Genomic DNA, 22,896 nt, shown 5'->3' on the forward strand with positions numbered 1-22,896 from the left:
CATTAAGCTGTAAGGTGGACCCGGCGCATTTTGCCAGCTAATATGGTACAGATATCTCTGCTCATTTTCTCTCTCATTTCTATGGGCTGCAAGGGAAAATTAGAGGAGATTTTCCAGAAACATTGCGTCACCTCATGGCAAATTGACCTTTAAAGATAAACAAATAGTAATCCAACAATAGCCTACCTTGAAATAAATTATTTATATTGAACAAACATGATGAGATGATACTCACAGAAGGAAGTGCTTGTAAATACATAATAGATTCCTGCACATCCTGGTCTTTCTCAGGCAAGAAGAGGCATCCTTCTTCATAAAGACCTGTGTTGGAATCAATGTTGCACATCCGTATTAAACATGAATCTCCTTCACATTCCTGTATTACGTTGGTACCTTTTACATTGGCAGAGCATCTGTTGTAGGAAATATGTATGGATTATTTATTATAGCAGGGTTTTCAATGAGGTTTAAGCAGAAAGTTAACATTTAATAAAACTTTTAACCCATATATTTCCCATGTTTCCCCTAGAGCATTAATTCAAAGAATTCATGTGACCTCACCAGTTTTAGTAATCTATGACTCACGTTACTACTTCCCTTCATATCTAAACTCCTGGAATATCTTGTGTAACCACCTGTTTAACCATCCGAAACTTAACTACTTTACTCTCATCAATCTGGCTTCCATCCATGAAACTACTACAAAATTGGAAACAAAGTGAACCCCTTCTGCTAGGGGGTAGAACTGCCTGGAGTGGTTATTAAAACTTAACAGCTCCTGCACTCTCAGTGTCATTTCCGGGACAGAAAGAAAATATTTAGATTTAAATATGTTCTCATTCATATAGCTCCTAGACAAGCTGCAGATTTTACTATCTGTGATACTGTCATTCAAACAGTGAGCCAAAGTGACTTGAACCACCAACTTGTTAACATTCTATTCTAATTCAGACTGACTGGCTGGGGGAGTTTAGAAACAGCAGACAGCAGAGAATCAGAAAGATGCACTGGACACTGACATTGAACACTGTAACTATGGGACTGATGCAGAATTTGAACTAAAAAAAAGCAGACATAGAATGCGTTAACAAAAAATATTAATTTGTGCGAATATGCAAAGTTGGACAAATCGCAGGTGGATGCATCTCTGCTCCAGTAGCATTTGTACCAAGTTTGCGTCAGGCAAACATCAGGCATACATCAGATGCAATTACACCCAATAAATTAAACTTGTTTTGGTAGCGAAATCCACATTCACTATTAGGTTGGAATATAAAAATAAAATCTCTTGAATACAGCCGGAATAACTCCCCTTCTCATGTTTAAAAAAAAACCAAAACATCTTGCTAAAATATGCTCACAAACTTATGTAATATATGGACAATTAATGAAGAAAGCAACTATCAGCTTCAGAAGTGAATATGCAATCAGCAAATCAGAAGTGGTTAGCTAGTGCTGGTGATAGTCATCACCATCAGCATGTATTTTCACCTGCCCTCAGGCACCCGTTGCTGATACGACTGTCAGTTCTATATGTGGGTTGGGTACCTTATCACAATGCTGAAAATCGGGGGGGAAATTTGCGTGGGTTCCCCCCCACTTAACCAGCCCTAGGCAAACCAGCCTGGGGTGGGTGGCACTATAGCAGGGGGACACGTGGCAGGGGTCCCCCTGCTATAATGACAACCAGCCACAGGCTGTTCAGCACTGGCCTGGAATCCCTAGGGAGTGTGCTGAAAGCACTAGGGCTTTTCCTACACATCTGGGCGGTGGGTGTAGGGTAATAACGGCGATATAAATGTAAAAAAATAAACAGACACCATTTTGGTTTGTGGAACTACAAGTCCCAGCCAGCCAGGGTGCCATAAACAATGTGGGCATGCTGATTCTTGTATAACTGCAAGCACCAGCATACCCATGGTAGCCAGGGCATGTTGGCACTTGGAGAACCACAAGTGCGAACATGCCCTGACACCCACGGCAGGCTGGGACCTGTAGTTCCACAAAAGAAAATGTTAAATAAACCACCACACCCTGTTTACAACCACATACATTTAATAATAATAATAAAACCCCAATAAAGACACAAAACACCCTAATGTATACCACATACTTTTATTAAAAATAATAAATCCCCAAAATACTCATCACTGATGTTGTCAGCAGCTTTTAATCCTAAAATGTCTGTAAACCAAGTCCCAAATAAATTTGTATCCAAAAGTTCTGCTTGACCAAGTCCCAAAAAAATTTGTAATTCCCAAAGTACATGCTTGATCCTTCATTTCTTCTGGCCAGAAGGGCCCCCTTGTTGATTGAAGTCTTCTTATCTTTAGCCAGAAGGGCCCCATATTTGTAAGATCAAATCGCAGCAAATCGCCAGAGATGACCAGCGATTTTGAAGATCAGGGTAAAAATTGCAGCTTAATATATTTGAGAACTTTTGGACTAAAATCGCGGGTTATCACCCACGATTTACCGCAATTTTAACACGCTGAAAAATTGGACCTTGACACATTTACCCCCTGGCATTCCGCCTGGGTTAGATATGGGCTAAGAGACATTCCCCCCCAACATTGCTTTCATCCAGTGGGCCTTGTAATTGCCTGTTTGGCACTTCAGGTTCTGGAGCCACCCTCTCCAATCTTTGCACTGTCTCATTCATTGGCTTCCCCGAAGCTTTTTCAGTAGACTTCGGGTGCCAAACAGGTCCCCGACCAGAAATGGCAATTTCAATTTCTCTAACATGAGAGTCGTAACCCCAGTCATCCTCTTTGCACTCCTCCTCCTCATCAGTTCATCCTGGAATACTTTCAACCTCTTTGTCACCTCTGAATCTTGCATGTCTACCAATCAGACCCCCTTATAGGGTTCTTTTCTCCACCTGTTAGCCAGCTTATGCTCTCCAGGTATCCCCAAGTATCGGAGCAACACTCTATCTCCTGCAGCAAGGACATTCTCTTACCATCTGTATATCATAACAGGGTTGTATTTTGTAACACTGACTGGGTGGAAACTTCCTGAGCCAGTCTGTGTGTGCTTCCTTTAACTCTTCTTTCAATTGCTGGACATATTGTAGGCGGTACTCCCCCAAGTGTGGGGTGTTGTTGACTCTGAAACATGAACTAGTAAATGTGCTTCTCTTCCGAACATGAGCAGGTAAGGTGAGTACCCTGTAGACTCATTTTTAGTACAATTGTAGGTATGTAATAGTTGGCTGATATGTCTACTCCCATGCATCTTCTCTCATCAGGCTCCACAGACAAGAAGTTAATACATAACGGCCCATCACTTGAGATGTTCTTCAAGACCTCAGCTTTCGCAGGCAATGTCTTTCTTAAGATAAATGTTCCACATGTTTTACAATACTTTTCTACCTCGGACTCCATTCTGGGCCAGTAGAATCGATCAGCAATAAGCCCATTAGTCTTATCGACACCCAATGTCCCAGTGGATCATGTAGTGCATTTAGAACTACCACCCTGGGTTTCTTGGGCAGAACCAATTGTCTCCTTAGTCTGCCATCCTTGTGAGAGGTTTCTGTATAGAGGATTCCTTCCTATCAAAAGGCATTGTTGCATGTGCAATAAAGCACCTTCCTCAGTTATGAGAGTTTTAAGCCCTAATCTTTCGTGGTTTTTCACCATCCAATGCACAGCTCCTATAGACAAGTCTTCTCGTTGGTCGTTCTTCAGCTGCGTCTTATTGACTTTATGCAGGTTGCCAAGCTCCAGCTGACTAAGCAAACAATACTTTTTGGGCAATACCGCTTCAGTACCTTATAATACCATGATGCATACACTGGTGGTACTACTTCTCTCCCTTCTTGACACATGCCTTGGACCTCGGGTGCTGCCACAACCACCTACTATACTTTGGCCGACTCAGCTTGCCTCCATGCTAGCCTAAAGAGCGCCAGCATCTATATTACCCTTTCCAGGTTGGTATCTCAACGTGACATCACACACAGCAAGGGCAGCCAACCACCTATGCCTGGTGACATACATCTTCACTGTAGTCTGAATATAAGTCAAGCGATTATTGGCGGTTTCTTAAGTGGCACCATACCAATAGTCATGCAGTCAATCTACAATGGCCCACTTCAATGCCAGAATCTCCTACTTGTGCACCAGGTAATTTTTATCACTTGATGACAATCCTCGGGTTACATAATGTATGGCCTTCAACTTCCCTCAGTGCTCCTGATACAGCACTTTCCCGGTCCTTTGAAGGATGCATCCACATGCATTATATTCAGCTTCCTTAAAGCATTCTTACACTCTGCCATTCATCTCTCTCTAAAAAAATAGTTGACCCAAAGATAATATTTATTTTCCGGCATCCTAATCTGTCCATTTGCTTGAGGGCAGCCTTTGGTCAGCTCTTTCAGTGATCTGGTTACTCTAGAATGACCTAGGACAAACTTCCTGTAATATCTGCAGAATACCAAGAAAGATCACAGTCCTTTCAGTTTTGTAGGCCATTGCCACTCCGTCACAGCCTCTATCTAGGCTAGATCATTGGAGATTCCCTCCCTCCTGACAATGTGCCCCATATACTTCACTTGTTTCTGGTACAGCTTACGGTCATTCAACGAAAATTTGTTTCTCAGACGATCGAGTACTTTAAGCAGTCTTTCATTGTGCTCTCTTAACGCCTTCCTGAAAAAAATTACATCATCTAGGTATACAATTCTTACAGAAGTTCATGTACATCTGTATGTCACCACTCTTCTTCCTAACTGCCACTATAGGGGAAGCATAGGATCTCTCTGATTTCTCTATTACATAATTTTCTAACAAACCCTTTAAATGGCTTCGCGCATCATACAGATCGGCAGGGGATAATCATCTGCATCTTTACCAAAAGGGACCCGAATCTTATGGTGCACTCCTCTGGCCAATCCTAGCTCCCAATTTTCTACCAAGAACACTTCTCCCCTTTTTAACATCTCTTTAGTTAGTGAATCCAACTCTGAAGGGTCAACATCCGATCACTCAATGCAATGCTGTAGACAGTACATCTACTACATGTACCTTGCTAGCTTCCTCTGTTTACTTTTTTCGAAAAGCTGCTAGGCACAAAGGGTGGATGGTTAGCATCTGATGATACTCTATCCTGCTTGTTTCTTGGCCAAATTGAGCTAAGGTGTTGAACAGGTGTGCGTTTGGGCCCACAATAAGGTACACATTTCTTTCTTCCTCTTCTGGCTCAGGACATAAACAAGGCAACTAATGGCATATCCTTCTCAACACTGGCTACACTTCACTTTGTTCACTTAGACCAGAAAATGGCTGTACTTCCATGTCAGACAGATTCTCCCAAAACCACTTTTCAAATACAATGGACACCTGTGACCCACTATCTAGTTGGTAGTACATTCTTTCCATTAATCAGGGCAGGAACATGTGACACTGGATCAATTAAGCCAGACAGCAGTCTAATTCATGTATTCGATAGTTTCCCCATGGTGTTTACACTGACTCTATGGGGGGTAACTTGGGGTCTTCAGGTCCCCCTTCTGCGTTTCCAGATGACGGCTTAGGGTGACATGTCTTTTCCGCTTGTGTTCTTGGATCCCAACTGCTAGGACACCTCCTGGCTATATGTCCCACCCAGCCACATTCAAAGCACTTCCTTTGGTCACCCCCCTTTACTGATCGACTGGAGCGCCTTGGGCCTCTGTGGCCAGTTGAATAGCTATCAGTTGGTCTATTTGTTCTTTTCGGCACAGAGAATCTTTAGAAACTTTCCCATTGTGTTCAAATTTTACACTGACCACTTTGGCTTTCTTGGTTACCCGAACTCTGACATCAATTAAAGCTTTTTCCTGCTTTGTGTATCAACTGGTTGAACATGGGTGCAGTTTTCCTGACATAGCTTCTTCTTAGTTTTAAAGCAACTGGATCGAAGGATAATGCTAGCCTTAATAACTGTTGTATGTGACTCTCATCCACTTCAGCAAAGGTTATTCCCCATTTTTCTACAATTCGATATATCTAATCTTTGTCTAATCGATATAGATATTTAGATAATCTCACCCCTAACTCTTGAGATGTGCTTCTCAGTTTATATAGCGGGTCGATAGTATTTTCAGATGTTCCGAATTCTCTCTCCAACACGTATACATAATCCCAGGCCATGGCCTGTGGTTTACTCCGGTGAATAGCATGTACAATTTCCATCGCTGAGTCCTGCAAACTCTCCATTAATCTTTGCTTCTTGACCATTTCAGGACAGTGCCACTCCTCTATACACAAGATGGAAGTGTCTTTCCATGTCTCATAGATATCTTCTCCAGTCGGACATGTTGGACACCTGAGAAAGGTCTTAAACATCTATATCCACCATCCTGCTGGGATTTCCCCAATTATTCCACAATGTTATTCATGGCCACCAGGAACATTTGACTCTGTGTGTCAGATATTTCACTGGAACCTAAAGATGAGTTTTCTCGCCTCCAAGTATCTGGAAGTTGTACATTGGAGCAATTCTTTTCCCACATGAATGTGGTTCAACTCAGAAGCAACTCTGACATCTTTGAAGGGCCTAATGGGCAAAGTTATACTCCAATGACGTCCTTCACCATCCAAATTAGCAGTGGGGAGTAAGTCCCTATCCAATCTGGTTTAAACCTTCAATAGTACAGTATGCGCCAGGGTCTGACTATCACCACGTTTATCTAAAACTATATGCCTAGGCATCCATGTCCGTTTTGTGGTCACGTTAGCAATCTCTAAGTCTGTATCCTGGGATAATTCACCAGCTAATGTGAAACAACTGCCTGCATCTCTCGAGAGTTGTTTGCACTAGCTGTATATCTCTTCCTACGACAAGTCCGCCATGGCGCTCATCTATTGTAGCAACTCTGAGTTGTTGACTCAGATCTCTGTAGTGCTTCAATTAACACCAGCTTTCATGGCTATGGTGTATGTATCAGTTTGTGAGTCCTGTCTGTAAATTAATTTTTTACCTCATATCACGTGTCACTCAGTGCCTGCACCTTGGTCTGGGTACTGTAGGGTCTTCGTTGGGTAATGCCTAGGCTGTAGCACCACCAGAGGGAGACCAAAGACCCCTCCACCCCTCTACAGTGGACCACAGGCACACACAAATAATATATAACCACACCAGATTGGTCTTTAGAAGTCCCACCGGCACATTCATAGATGAGCTTCTGAAGGAGTTTTTGGGAATTTTGTATCAAAAATAAACTTTTGCAGTTCAAACAAAACACTTGCATAAAACTGGTAAACACTACTATCTAGTATCTCTTCTATTACATATAAACAAGTCTCTCTGATATACAGTGACTAAGAGGTACCTCTTTACCCTCTAAAAGAGTTCTACAATATCTATCTAGCGAAAATAACTAACCACAAAAATATGTATTACGTTATAACACAGTCATTTTAACGTTAGCAAACATAAGGCATAGAAAACATTTGCAATGAAACCAACATAAGTAAATATGCATTTTCTGCCATGACGTAATATCAACTCAATCCACTCCTTCTTTTCCTCAAGTGGATTAAACGTTTATCAGCTAGCAGTATAAAGCAATTTCCTGGCTACTAATGCTCCTCATTATGGGTTTAACCCACATATCACAATCAACAGCACTTTGCTATATTATTCTCCTCAAATAACACGGGATTCACTAGGATTTCCTTGCTCCACAATAAAGATTACATACACTTTTACACTTTTATTACACCCTCTCTTGACCATGTAGTTGCTTCAATAACATAGACTCATCCCCCAGAAGGTACATGTGGTAAAGAATAGTAATAGTTGTTTCACTTTATATTCCTTTGTGTTTTTACAAGACATGATGTTTGTTACACATTATACTGTATGTTAATACTTTTTAAACAATTGAAAATGTACATACGTCTTTGCAGATTCTACTTTATATTATAACAATATTTACTTTTATTACTTTGTCTAAAATAACAATATTACTAACATTACCAAATAAGTAAATTAAATAACATGCATTATTTAATCTCAATTAGAGCCAAAATATTTTATATAAATTGTGTAGTACTGATGCTGTACTGTTGCCATAGATATCTGCAACATACACCAATGTTGCTGTTTATATGACTACAAAACAAGAATGTGCATTGGAAATAAAAATAGATTTTATTGGATGAATTGTCTAACATAATAAAAACTGATAAGTCCATATAGTTACATACCATTGTATTAGTGAGGTTGAAGAAAGACACATGTGCCTTAAATTCAAGCTTAAATATATTCTATCTAAGCTGCTGCTATAATCTAACACTTGACAAAAACTCTAACCCTAACTTTAACCAATTTTAGCCAATTTTGACTGTACTTTTTCTAGTACAAAAGAGAAAACGAAAGCAAATGCATTATTGGTTGCTACTCTTGAATACAAGACCTTTTTTTCACAGTAAATGTTGCAGCAGTTTTCATAAATGTCCCTCAGTAAGCTTACTATTGGCACATGTTGCCGGCCTCCTAATTGAGCCTTTGTCAATGGAATCCATACTTTCTATTTATAGGGTGACATACAGCATACAATTATTATTATTATTATTATTAATAGTAGTAGTAGTAGTAGTAGTAGTAGTAGTATTGTTGTTATTATTATTATTCAGGTATAAAAATTTGCATGTTACCTTGTAGCTTCTATTTTATGATCTCCAGAAAGGTAGTATGGTGAAATAGTGTTATACTCATCAAAGACACCCCATCGAAAATGTGCCCATTCATGGACAAATATTCTTCCTGTATAAATAAGCAAACAAAATAAAAATACATGCATTATATGTCAGCACTGAGGTAATGGGCTAATATAAAGTATAGATTTTTAGGTGTTGCTGAAATAGTAAACATTACTTCATGGTGTCTAAGTCAGCAAATTGGATAAAGTCATTTCAATTAATATTGAGGAGATTTGGTTGTCTTTGTCTGAAATTATGCGTAGAGCACGCTACGGTGTGGAAGGGCGTATCCAGCTGCAACACGTGGCAATAACAAGTTTTACACTTTTACACACATTCACACGAACATACACATTTGTAATTAGTACACATTAATTGCAGTTGCAACATATAGTTATTTATGTCGAAAAATATAGCAATATTTATGTTTAGTATTATAAGTTATATGCATATAAGTGAAATCAAAGGTTCAGCTTGCAGAAACTATGTCATGTTTCGCATCATTTTAATCCCCTATTCATCAGCAGTTGTCCGGTTCATCTCCCGGAAGAAATCGCACATTGCATACTCTAGTTAGCGATGTTAGGGAATAAATGTTTAAAGTGGCGGGAAAGTCGGAGCACATCTCCTGGAGAGTTGACCCCCACCTTTGGATATTTTGGCTTGAACTGGCCTATGACCTGCAGTACCCTGGACCTTCCTGAAGCCTGGTCCAATAAAAGCAAGCCACATCATCTGCATTGTTTTACTGTATTCACTGACTGCATATAAGCAGGGGCCCTGCACCTAGTGAGCAGTCTTCTTGACCACAGCCTTCAGACCTGAATGACTGTTCACTGGATCCAGAACGCCTGCGAAAAGTAATGGCTGTACTTGTTTTATTTCGCATTGTTATTCTGCTACTTTTGGCTATTAAAATACTTTGTGCTTGGAACCACACATCGGGATTCAACAATCGTTATTGGATAGCGACTAAACGTGCATAACAATGGGAACCTTTAATAGTTAATGTACTAAAACACCTTTTCTCAGTCATCTGACAAAGTTGACAGAATTCTATCAGTACTGAAGTTGTATTACAGATTACACTATGCGATAATATACAGTGATGGCCAAAAGTTTTGAGAATGACACAAATATTATTTTTCACAAAATCTGCTGCCTCAGTTTTCATGATGGCAATTTGCATATACTCCAGAAAGTCATGAAGAGTGAGCAGATGAATTACAATTAATTTCAAAGTCCCTCTTTGCCATGACAATGAACTTTATCCCACATTTCCACTGCATTTCAGCCCTGCCACAAAAGAACCAGCTGATTATCAGGTGAGAATATTGACGAGGACCAAGATGGAGATCACTCTGTCATGCTAAATGAGTTAGAATAACAGACTGGAAGCTTTAATTGGAAGGTGGTGTCAACAATCATTGTTCTTCCTCTGTTAACCATGGTTACCTGCACGGAAACATGTGCAGTCATCATTGCTTTGCACAAAAAGGGCTTCACAGGCGAGTGCTGCTAGTAAGATTGCACCCAAATCAACCATTTATCGGATCATCAAGACCTTCAAGGAGAGAGGGTCAATAGTTGTGAAAAAGGCTTCAGGGCGCCCAAGAATGTCCAGCAAGCGCCAGGACTGTCTCCTAAAGTTGATTAAGCTGTGGGATTGGGGCACCACCAGTGAAGAGCTTGCTCAAGAATGGCAGTAGGCAGGTGTGAGTGCATCTGCACGCACCGTGAGGTGAAGACTTTTGGAGGATGGCCTGGTGTCAAGAAGGCTAGCAAAGAAGCCAGTTCTCTCCAGGAAAAACATCAGGGACAAACTGATATTCTGCAAAAGGTACAATGTTTGGATTGCTGAGGATTGGGGTAAAGTCATTTTCTCTGATGAATCCCTTCAGATTGTTTGTGGTATCTGGAAAAATGCTTGTCTAACGAAACGTGACCGCTGATATCAGTCGTGTATCATGCCAACAGTAAAGCCTCCTTAGACCATTCATGTTTAGGGTTATTTCTCAGCCAAAGAAGTGGGCTCACTCACAATTTTGCCTAAGAACACAGCCATGAATAAAGAATGGTATCAAAATATCCTCCAAGGGCAACTTCTCCCAACCATCCAGGAACAGTTTGGTGATGAACAATGCCTTTTCCAGCATGATGGAGCACCTTGACATAAGGCAAAAGTGATAACTAAGTGGCTCGGGGATCAATACATCGTAATTTTGGGTCCATGGTCAGGAAACTCCCCAGACCTTAATCCAATAGAGAACTTGTGGTTAATCCTCAAGAGGCAGGTGGACAATCAGAAACCCACACATTCTGAAAAAATCATTTTTCATTGATTAGGCAAGAATGGGCCGCCATAAGTCAGTATGTGGTCCAGAAGTTGATTGACAGTATGCCAGGGCTAATTGAAGAGGTCTTCAAAAACAAGGGTTTACACTGCAAATATTGACTCTTAGCATAAACTTAATGTAATTGTCAATAAAAGCCTTTGACACTTATGAAATTTTACTTCTTTAATTTTACTTCAGTATACAACATCTGAGAAAAATGTCTAAAAATACTGACGCAGCAAACTTTGTAAAAAAAACAATACTTGTGTCATTCTCAAAAGTTTTGGCCATGACTGTACACTGTAAAGCATGCCACACTGATGGAGCATACTTTAGGGTACATTGAGCAAAGGACCACAAGTCACAGTGCAGACATCATAGAATTTTCCAGCTATGTCAAATTCATTTCTTTTTAATTGCAAAAGTGTACATTTTCTAGTTCTAGCTAACTAATGAGACAGGAGATCTGTATGCTTCAATAAAGACTACTCCGTCTTTCAATACAATTACTTATGGTACATCTATATATATGTCATATATTTTACCTTAGAAGAACAATGAGAACAACAACCCTGATTAGAACATGAAGGGCCCGATTCATCGTTGGACCCAACTTACATTTAAAAAAAAAGCAAGGAACTTGAGTTCCGTCCCAACTGTATTAAAATACAAGCGACTCTCAATATATGTTTCCATTTGATTCTGGATAGAAGTTTGCACTGGTTAAACATTACCTGCTTTATGTAGACAGACAGAGCAGAGAGCAGGATACGCCATACTTGCCAACTCTCCCGGAATGTCCGGGAGACTCCCACATTTTGCGAGAGTCTCCCGGACTCCCGGGCGAGTGTGGCAATCTCCCGCATCTGGATAATTCTGCCCACTTCCTAGTGAAGTGGGGAGAATTAAATCCCAAACGCCGCGATTCCCGGTGAATCGCGGCCTTTGGCCCCGCCCCCGCTGTCAAATGACACGTTTTGCGTCATCACGTCATGGGGGCGGGTCCAAAATGATGCACATTTTGGAGCCCCCCCCCCGTTACGCCCATCTGCTCCTCAGACTCCTGGATTTGAAGAACAAAAGGTTGGTAAGTATGGGATACGCACATGCATATGTGCAATAAAAAGTCACATGAGAATGCATGTGCAAAAAAATAGCAACTTTTAATAATAGAATTATTAATAAAAATCTTTGTTATTTTTTTTTATATTTCTTTAAATAATAAATATATAAATCAGGGTGCACTTAATGCATACTCTTCATACAATGCATTTTTATGGTCTATCTTACATGCATACACATGTTCTGTACTAGCTAGTGCCACCCGTACGTGCAGATTTTAAAACAAAGATGATGCCATGACAGTCATCACTATCAGTCAGCACTTACAGCTGCCCTGTAGCTGGTGCAAATGATATGGCTTAAAAACAAGTCTCTAAGAGCAACTCAGAACTTGGATCAGCGGCATTTGCGCTGGCAAGTCCTTCCCATTCCGCCATTCAAATAGGCAGTCATAAGGGTCATTTGCTTTCAGACATGAATTGCATGCAATTGCATTTATTGGCGTAAGGTCCATTTCTGAGCCTGCGCCGAGCTATTTCACTGAAGATACAGCTCACAAATGGACTTACGTCTGAAAATGAATCAGGCTGAAATGTGCATGCTCAGTAAATCTTAAAAAGGCTGCTAAATCTAATGTGCTAGTTGATTCATATAAAAGTTCTATAATGGTATTCATGAAGTTTCAGAATTTACATTTAGAATTTACATTATTTGAAATTTGAGTTTGATTTTGGGTTGTGTTTTTTTCTATGCACATCACAATTCCTGTCTGTAGACCTGTTAAAGAATGCTGCGGGGAATCTGTCAATGCATAAAATAGTTGTCAGAGAACAATAGCTTGCAATGAGCTAGATAGCAACATTACAGAAAATGTCAGACATATACCATTTCATGAGATGGAAAGTTTTTCATATTACGTCTACTTATATTTTTTGTTTTATATTTAGTCCCATCTAAGCTATAATAGATACAAAAAAGAACTGAGGACACTCGGCAAACACAACAAAAGTAGTGGTAAAATGTTGCTTTTTAATATTAAAAAACACCACTGCATAAACCCAAAAGTCCAGATTTTATGTGGATAATCCCAATTTCCCAATGGAAAAATTGGAATGACACACCAAATAGATAAGTAACCCTAGACACTTTCAAGCATGACCAAGAAGGATGAGATGTTGCCTATCTTATCTCATTTTAGTATCTTGAGAGGTTTAATGGGACAAACATTTGGGAAGCAAATATATAATACTTTGAATTGACCAGGAGAATCAAATTGTTGACAGCTAAATATAAAATATGCAACTACAGTGGTATTAAAAAGCAAAACATAAGCAAACAAATATATTTTCTTTACCTGGTGATCCATACAGTGACGTCAGGCTGGTATTTAACAAGAAATTAGGTGTTAGATGAATGTACTTTCCTTGTTCTCCACAACCTTTATACTGAAAAGTATATGGGTCATCACCGTATTTCAGGAAAGGATTTGTAATAATAATATCCGCCTGTTGAAACAAAAAATATCAAATGTTCCTTTCAGTTAAGTTAAATTTGTAGTCAAGCCAAAAATTGGTTTTACTATAATCATATGATTTATTATTGCCTACTTGGCAATCTACAAGTTCACTTTTGCCTACTCCCGCCTACCAACTCTACAAATATTGAAGTCACAAAAGTGTTGCTCACTATAAAAGCAAAACAAAACACGGTTTTTCCCAAAGAGTAAACGTAACTGCAGTACAAACATTGAAACAATAAAACAAGTACATTGTTCTTTAAAAGACACCTGTGCACAACATCGTTGAAACTGAAATACTTTTAGAGTACATACCCACGTTAGGTCATAGAGGTTATGCTTTAACTTTTGTTTTATCTCCTGGTGAATGCGAAGGTTTTCACACAATGAACAAGACTTGCTTATCTATATATATGCATAATTACATATAGCCCAACTTCTGTATGCAATTACAGTGTCCTCAATGAGTTCATACTATCCAACCAATCATGTCTGGCCATGTCCTCCTAGTTGTTAAATGTTTGGATAGCTACCTCAAAGGAAGAGTTCTGTGGGAGGAAAAGCCAACAAAAAACAATGGCTTTCTTGCAAGCTAAGCTCTTCAACAAATGTAGTAATTGCTACTTTTATAGAAAGTAAGGTCCTGCAACAGAAATATTGTTATACATCCAATTTTAATATTCACATTAGACAAATGCCAGGAGCTAAAAAATAGATAATGTGTTATGATTTGTTTTGCCAAATGTGATATCTAAATGACCTGGAAGGGATGTATATGGCTCATATAGAAGGTATATACTCATCAAAATGGAAACAGAGATGGCGCTACTAATAACAATAATCCACTTACTCTATTATGTAAGCAAACATGAATGAAGAATAAATAATACAATCGTGAGTTAGAAAAAAAGTCACTTTTCACTCCAATACATAATCCGTACAGTCCTGTGCAGAAGTCACCCAGACAGATCCTTAATATCAGATTTTCTCAGGGTCTCCTCCCAAGGATCGTATATGCAAAATATATCATAGTCCAACTCCTTATGACTGAAAAATGTATCTGTACGTTCCAAAAACCTTTTCTCACAATAGGTGTGGTGAATATATAAGACAATGAATAGCTATATGCACCACATAAATCACACCTCACCCTCTTGTGAATTCACTTACAACATGTTAATTATAAATCAGCGTTATATATATGGATCATATATCCTCCTCATGGAACATGTAGTCTGGATTTCCCACTTGTATTTGTTCAAAAGAGGTCAATTACAAGTCAGCGTTGTAAAACATTTATGTTCTCTCCTCAGGCTGATTATAGGTTGAATTCCCTGTTTAGGGGGTAAATGTATCAAGCTGAGAGTTTGCCGGCGGGTTTTAAAAAAATGGAGATGTTGCCTATAGCAACCAATCAGATTGTAGCTGTCATTTTGTAGAATGCACTAAATAAATGATAGATAGTATCTGATTGGTTTTTCAAACCCGCCGGAAAACTCTCAGCTTGATACATTTACCCCCTAGGTCTGCTTCACTTGATATATAAGAAAAAATGCCACCAATAGTGTATTATCCTTTTACCATTTATGCCAATAAAAGATACACAACACTTTAAAAACAAACTAAATCCCCAGCTGGAGACTTAACCACATCTAGGAGAATGGACTCTTACCCTAATGTAGATGGAAATGCGCATATAGAAATATAATCCCCTCGATGATGTTAGGCAAGCCGGCTTCCTTCTTTGCGAGTATCAGGGATAAGTGTACAGTCCTCTTTTATGTGTGGTCTCCAACTGATCTAGTCTTTTTTGCATATACAATCCTTGGGAGGAGACCCTAAGAAAACCTGATATTGCGGATCTGTCTGAATTTTTGGGTGACTTCTGCATAGGACTGTAAAGATTACATATTGGAGTGAAAATTTACTTTTTTTCTAACTCACATCAGGGACGGACCCAGACATTTGTTCTACCCCGGGCGATTTTAGGGGGGGGGGGCGATTTAGGCCCCGCCCCCTTTCTAATTTCTAAGGCTGCCGGCGGCTGCACAGTATGTGTAGGTCCGCTCGGCAGTGACAGTGTGCTGCCCCGCTGCTCTGATTGTGTTTAAAACACAATCAGAGCAGCCGGGCAGCACACTGTCACTGCTGAACGGACCTGCACATACTGTGCAGCCGCCGGCAGCAAGCCCTTACTAGGGGGGGCGATCGGGGCGTTCCGCCACTGACTCACATGATTGTATTTATTATTCTTCATTCATGTTTGATTACATATATAGAGTAAGTGGATTATTGTGATTAGCAGCCCCATCTCTGCTTCCATTTTGATGAGTGTTTATGTTCTGATTGTCTCACATAAGGATCAAGGGCCAGGGAATAGATGGTTGCATATGATCGTTTGTGCTGGTTCACCAGTGATTTTATTGTTTTATTATATATGAAGGTGTTGCTGGTTTTGCAGGATGCTGTGGGGCTTTTAAGTTGTTCAAAATGCTATATATTCAATGAATGAAATACAACAGGTATCTCTTTGCATTCAGGAATCATATGCGCCACGTTTGAGAGGCCAAATACTACAGTGTATTGTATATTGAAAAGATAGTAGTCCATGCTTTGTGGTGATATCTGGCACACCTGAAAATATCAGTAATCCACACAGCCTTAAAACCAAAAGAATCTTAAATATCAAAATGTGCATATCTGACATGCAGATGAACCATGACCTGCTCAATGTGTATGTGTGGCCACTTGCAATGATACAGTACAACTAGCAGCCAAATAGTATATGAAAATAGGAATAACTTTGGTTTATTTTGTCAGAAAAGATTTTTAAGAAACATAATCTATGAAATCTCCCTTTAAAATGTTTTCAAGTATTCATTATTTCAGCTGCAATTTCTTAATGTTCCTGAAAACACTGACTTTTAAAAGTCTTGTAAAATTCCTTTAAATAAATGTGCTACTGTTTTGTCTTCATGCCACAACCTGACATAACCTTTTATTATCTTATTTTACTGCATACTATATAGTGTACGCTCTCAAGCCATAACTATATTACTCACCTAATGACTTCCAGCTTCTGTTAAATACAATTTCATGTTTGTTACACAAGATTTGGACAAAAAGGTCTATACTTGTGATTTTTGTAAATACATAAAATATATAGTAATGTGAAGATACCGTGTTTTCTGGCCCAATGCTACCCACTTCATGCTGGCTGGCCACCCACGGGTGTCTCATTATCACAGGGAAGTCTACCCAGTACCTTCTAGGGTTCTCAGTCACTCAGGTAAATAAAGTAAAGCAATACATTTATTTTAAATAAAACAATCACTAGATTATTGTGTACATACAGTAAATAAATGCCAGGCAGGTTTACCACATCATCTGTCCCTTACGCCACTAGCTTAAGGAGTTATAGACACCTGGCTGTCCAGACTTGACGACCCATGGATCTCTCTCAGCTGCATATGTAGACTCTGGTAGAGAATGACAACTCAAAAACCAGATCTTGCACCTTCCATTAATGAAATCTCAGAGCCCATAATGAACACCCCCTCCCTTCCCCCTTGGAGTGGCTCCTTATATCTATGTGTCAAATTTCCACAGTGCTTTCCTCTCCCTCGGGAAACCCCTAGGTCTCTCACTCTTTAAACATTGGTAGGTCCTAGATCAGGGGGTTGGAGGGGTGAGTGGAAATTAGCTGTGCTTCCACAGAAGCCCCCTGCTGGGACGCAGACAAGACATCTGGACTAGTCCTGTGGAGAACAATGGATACATATTGGCTTCCCCCCCACCTCCAATGACAGGGTAGCAGTCAGCCCCTCCTAAAATTAACCTCTTACACTACTTTGTGATGTCACAGGGTCCCCAGCTGTTCCATGCTTCCTGTAGAGGAAGGAGGGGGGAGAATGAATGCAGCTCCAGCCCCCTCACCTGTGTCCTGGACACCACCTGACCTTTACCCATAACCCACTTGGATTCACTTTAAAGACAATAAATAACAACCTCACTGCCACATCACCAATATACAATAAACAATATACATATTTACAATGATCTGTCCCCTTATCCACATGTAATTAGACACTGCAGTGGTATTCTATTAGGCTGGTGAACAAAAGCAAGGGCTATAAAAAGTACATGCTATAACACATTTTGTGAGAAACGAGGGACAAACTGATTAGGTTGATATCAATACCTTGTTTCACCACATGTAACATCAAGGATAATTTATTATAGATATTTGCATCTTGACTTAGATACATCATTGTGTCAGTACAAAGTTCTACATAGCATGAATCAGTGTTGATCAGTATCTGATTGTAACATGAATGCATATTGTTCTTTTTTTTTAGTTTTAAATTATCATCTCCTATATTATCTCCTTTTTGTCATATGTTTTTCAGTTAAATTACTTTTTTGCTTTTGGGAGAGCAATTCAGAAGTCAGCTTGACATATGCTCATGTGAGTTTACAGGTATGGGGGGAAAAAATCACATGACTTTAACTGCTAGTTTCATATCCATGTAAAAAAATGTTTTAATTGAAATAGCTTTTGAATACTGGAATGATATGGTCGTACTAGCAGAGGCACAGGTGTCCTTTATTGTGTATATGCACCATTGTGCTGTCAATCTGCAAAGGATAAATGCCTGACCATCTGCAGGTTCCATTCTGTTTTGAGGATTGTTTTTACTGTCTTCCACTGCAATGGAAATCCTTGTCTCCCAATCTAACAATTTTATCCCCAGAGAATTCTGAGGTCTTCATTGTGAAGCCACCAAAGATCTAGGGTCTGGACTGTTTCACTTCCAAAATTCTGGGTTATGCATTGAAAAGCCAAATGTGGTTTAGGGTGTGCATTGTGTTCACTGTCCGATATCTAGGGTCTACACTTTATTGCCTCAATAGATTTTGGGGGAATTGTTTTTGTCATATTGTATTTGCTACATTGTATTGTCATGAGAGATTCATGGATCTGCATTGTATTGCCACCAGAGATCTGGGGTCTTCATTGTTTTGCCACTAAAGATGTTAGGTCTGAATTGCATTGCCACCAGATATGTGGAATTCTGCATTTTACAGTGTCTAGATATTTGGGGGTCTGTATAATATAGTGGTCTTCAGAATAAAGTAATAATTGTAGAGTGATCACTAGTATGTAGAGTGCTCTCTATATTGTATATCTGTCACTAGAATGCTCTATGTATTGTAATTGACTACTCTACATGTAGTGCTGATATATTGCCCAAAAGTGTATTACATTATCTTACTTATCTTCAGTTTGGCAAGCATAAAATTTCTATGCATACCTTTTCATAAGTTTCTCTTTTACGCCTTGTGTATTTTTCTGTCCAAGTTAATGGAATTAAAATTTTCACACTCTTTATGAAGAGTCTGTTCTCTGTAGCATAGAATAGATAATTTGAAGCATCCATCACCATTTCCTAGCATAAAAAAAAAAGGAATTACAGATAGTGAAAATTAGCAAAACTCTACAGTTAAATTCCTGGGATGATTCCAAAGTTACAAATTTAGTCAGTACTGCTATTGAGTTAAGGAAATTTGGCCAATAGTTCTTTTAGGAATGTTTCAAATAAAATATATTTTCAGGGTATAAAAAAAACACTCATTCAGTTTAATTCTTCTTCATGTGTTTATTCTAAAATGTGTTAACATTAAAAATACTTTTTTTTTGCACAAATAAAATGTTAAAAGACAATTATGTTATGAATTCTGAAAATGTAACTAGGGAATTTTGCTTTTGTTTTTATTGCATAGAGACAGAGTTTTTAAGCTCTCTTAAAACGTTTTCTTGCTTATCGTATATGAATAATATTGTAAGCAACTATTACAAGCTCGTTTAGAATTCTTTCTTTATGTGGTTATGTCTTAGGTTATGTTTATCAAACCTTATAAAAAAGTGTTGCCCATAACAACCAATCCGATTATAGCTATTATTTATCTAGTGCATTCTAGAAAATAATTTTGAATCTGTTTTTCCGCTTTTCCTTTCTAGAAGTTTTGATCAATCTACCCCATTATGTAATTTTCTGTCAAGAAATGAAAACGCTGAAATCAATCAGTTTTCATGCAAATTAGATTTAGATTTGTTTTTGTTGAAAATGTGTCAAAAAGAGTAAATTCTAATTTGAAAATGGCTCATGGCTGGTTAGTTAAATGTTCTTACTTTTTTAGTTCTATGTGATTTTCAAACCTTTGGATGTACGAAGTAGAAAATATTCACTTCTTTTAGTACCATATACATTTTTTTTGGAGCCATGCATATTTTTGTTATTAGGTAAAACACAATAAAACTGCAAGTAATATTGTCCTTAAAGGGGTAGTCCACTTTTGGACACTTCTAGACAGCAGCTAGGCTTGCCTGGGCAAAATGGTCTTTCCAGAGTAGTTTGTGAGCTGATTAGATAACAATTTCTATCCCTTTAATCCAACCTCTCCCTGCTGGGAGTCTCTTTTCTTACTTAATCCATGAAGAGCTAAATAGCACTTGTTTTTTTTTTAAATGACTTAATTGTAGGCCATCCATAGCTTATAGAGCTGTATGGTACAGCTTCCATAGATCACTCTTGTTATCCATGGAAGATCCACAGGCATAGAGAGAGAGAAAGAGAGAAAAACCATTGTACAGTAGGCAATGTGCATACTTACTGGTAGATTGAATATAAATAATTAAAAGTTGAAGTAGTCAAATACTTCATAAATTGGTTGCATAAAAGTGGTAGGTTACCTTTTATAACAAATGATATTATTAAGTTAGCTTATTGACTAATGTTAATGGACAAATTTTAGACCATAGTCTAAAATTTGTAGGTAGTCCATCTTCCCCCTAACTAATAAATCACATTGTTGTTTGAACTGAAGCAGTTAGGAGTAAAAGTAAAGTAAGAGGCTAACAAAATACTTTTCAGGGTTCAACTGAATATTTCTATATAGTTACCTTGTATTCTAAATCTGGATTAAAAGTACCTGTAATTAACATGACTCTCTAGTAATGTGCATACAAATTGGTGTTTTACAAAGTATTGGTATTAAAAAAATAAACAGAACATATTTTAACAGTCTTACCTTAATTTTATCAATAATCTCATCATTCTCCTGTAGTCCAGGATTAATTCCAATGACAATATCTTCATAGCTACCATTATTAAGTTGAATGAAAGAACTCTCAGTCACTGAGATTAAGAGGAAAAATACAATAAAACTTGAAATTTTTCTGGTTGCCATAGTGTGCTGTTGCACAGTGCTTGCAGTGAGTGTAAATGCTTTAGACTGTTAATGACTTTTTATGACATCAGTATTGTCTCTCTTACTATTGGTGGATACGGCATGTAGAGCTGTCATATATTTTTATAACACTGAAATAAGAGGTCAATTAACATTGCAGTGTGATATAAATAAAGAACTTTATAGGAATATTGTGTAATGTTTCACTTGTTTTCTTCAATTTGTATAGGGAGTTTTCTGACATATACAGTATACCTAAACATTTTTATGCAATATTGTGTTCTTTATGTAATATATCTTAGAGCAGTCTAGTTCTTAGTATGAATGTTCACTGACCCCCGTGTTGTCATTTTGGTTTTGGATCTGTATTAACTTTGTGTTTTGGTTTTCCTTTTGGTTTTAGCAAAACCGCCCTCACGTGTTTTGGTTTTGAATCTGTATTTTTTTCGAAAAATTTGCTAAAACATGCTAAAATCACATAATTTGGCTCTTTTTTTGGTTCCTACAATATTATTAACCTCAATAACTCTAATTTCCAGTCAATTTTGACCACCTCACAGGTTGCAATGTTATTTTCATCCAGTTTCGGCCAAAGACAGCAACGAGCTGGCTGGATGCTAAGTGACAGAGCGATGACACAAACACGCAGCAGTTCATAGCACATTTAGGAAACATTGCCACACAGCAGTGGCAGAAAAGAAAAGTGCTGTGTAAGGGGTGGGGTTATGGATGGGGGCCAGGGACGGGGAAGGAACTCAAACTTACCCTACGCAACTGCGCCGGTCTCTGGTCGTTTTCAGGAGTGTCTCCTCTCTCCTCGACGGCATCTGCTTAGGAAGGGGGGGTGTCCGAGTACCTGAACACAACAGGGCATAGGGCCCCTTGTCTAGTATGCCGGGCACTCATTTTGCTGTAAAGGGGGTGGGGTGAAATACGAGGAGCGCAGTTCCGCAAGGTGAGTACACCACAGGGAACAACTCTTGCCAGACTATACTCACAGAAGCTGGTTCACTACAGCAACTTCCTCGGTCCTTTTGCTCCTGGGGGTTCTCACTTGCGGGGGTTTTCCAATCATGGCCACCATCAGGGGGGTACGGCCAGTACTGCTGTGAGGGGCCCGGACAGACTAGGGGGCCCGAACAGACCTCTCTGTCTGTCCAGACCCCCTGGACTCCCCGCAGTCACCGACCGTGCTGCTCCTTTTTTTTCTTGCCTTCTTCTCCGCGATGCTGCATCTCTGCCTCCCAGACTCTGATAGGCTGGGAGCGCTGCACGGTGACGCCATCACTGCTCGCCACGCTCCCGTTGTATCAGTGACCGGGAGCTGCAGCACGCGGAGAAGGTAAGTTAATTAGCTATTCTTTTTTTTTGAGGGGGGGGGAGGAGAGGGACCTCCTGCAGTCCAGGGAAGCTGTGTTTTGCTGCAGTTGTGCCCTGTCATTATGGGTTATTAAATGTCTTTTTGTGAATGAAAAGAGTCACAGCAAAAAGGCCACCAAGGCAAAGCGGTGCTAATTGCTGTGTTAGACAAACTCTAATTACTAAAAGAGACAGAAGAGGAGGGAGAGAGAAGGCATGGATGGGGAGCAGAGATTAGGCAAAGAGATGAGGCTGCAATAAGAAGGATGAATAAAAAGACAATATTTGCTAGGGAAATAAGATAAATAAAGTAAAAAAAGACGTACAATGCATAGAGAAAAAAATAAAGGCAACATAAAACGAATTCAATGCAGCCAGTGAGAAGTGCCAATGTTTTATTTGACAATGACGAGTCTAATAAAAAGACAAGAAGATGTGACTCTTGTCACCTGGCTCCCTGTCACATTTCTCCTTATCAGAAAGATAGTCAGACTGTGAGGATCACTACCTGGAATGCAACTGTGGGGGGGGTAGAGGGGGACATTAACTGTGGGGGGGCATTAACTGTGGGGGGGGAGGGAGGCATTAACTGTGTGGGGGGGAGATGGGGACATTAACTGTGGGGGGGAGAGGGACATTAACTGTGGGGGGAAGAAGGGCATTAACTGTGGGGGGG

At 39.2% G+C, this 22,896-nt stretch overlaps 1 protein-coding gene across 1 annotated transcript in view; it reads right to left on the reverse strand.

Annotated features, from left to right (window-relative positions):
* LOC142099215 (calcium-activated chloride channel regulator 1-like) overlaps positions 1-20,914 on the reverse strand; it is a 57,394-nt gene extending 36,480 nt beyond the window's left edge. The window contains exons 1-5 of the mRNA XM_075182435.1: positions 20,703-20,914; positions 18,926-19,060; positions 13,449-13,599; positions 8,652-8,760; positions 236-413 (exon numbers count right to left, since the gene is read on the reverse strand). Coding sequence (XP_075038536.1) covers positions 236-413; positions 8,652-8,760; positions 13,449-13,599; positions 18,926-19,060; positions 20,703-20,861 — 732 coding nt within the window. The 5' untranslated portion in view covers positions 20,862-20,914. The remainder of the gene's footprint in view (positions 1-235; positions 414-8,651; positions 8,761-13,448; positions 13,600-18,925; positions 19,061-20,702) is intronic.
* Between the last annotated feature and the right edge of the window lie 1,982 nt (positions 20,915-22,896).

Source organism: Mixophyes fleayi, chromosome 8 (assembly GCF_038048845.1).
Source record: "Mixophyes fleayi isolate aMixFle1 chromosome 8, aMixFle1.hap1, whole genome shotgun sequence".
Lineage (NCBI taxonomy): Eukaryota > Metazoa > Chordata > Amphibia > Anura > Limnodynastidae > Mixophyes > Mixophyes fleayi.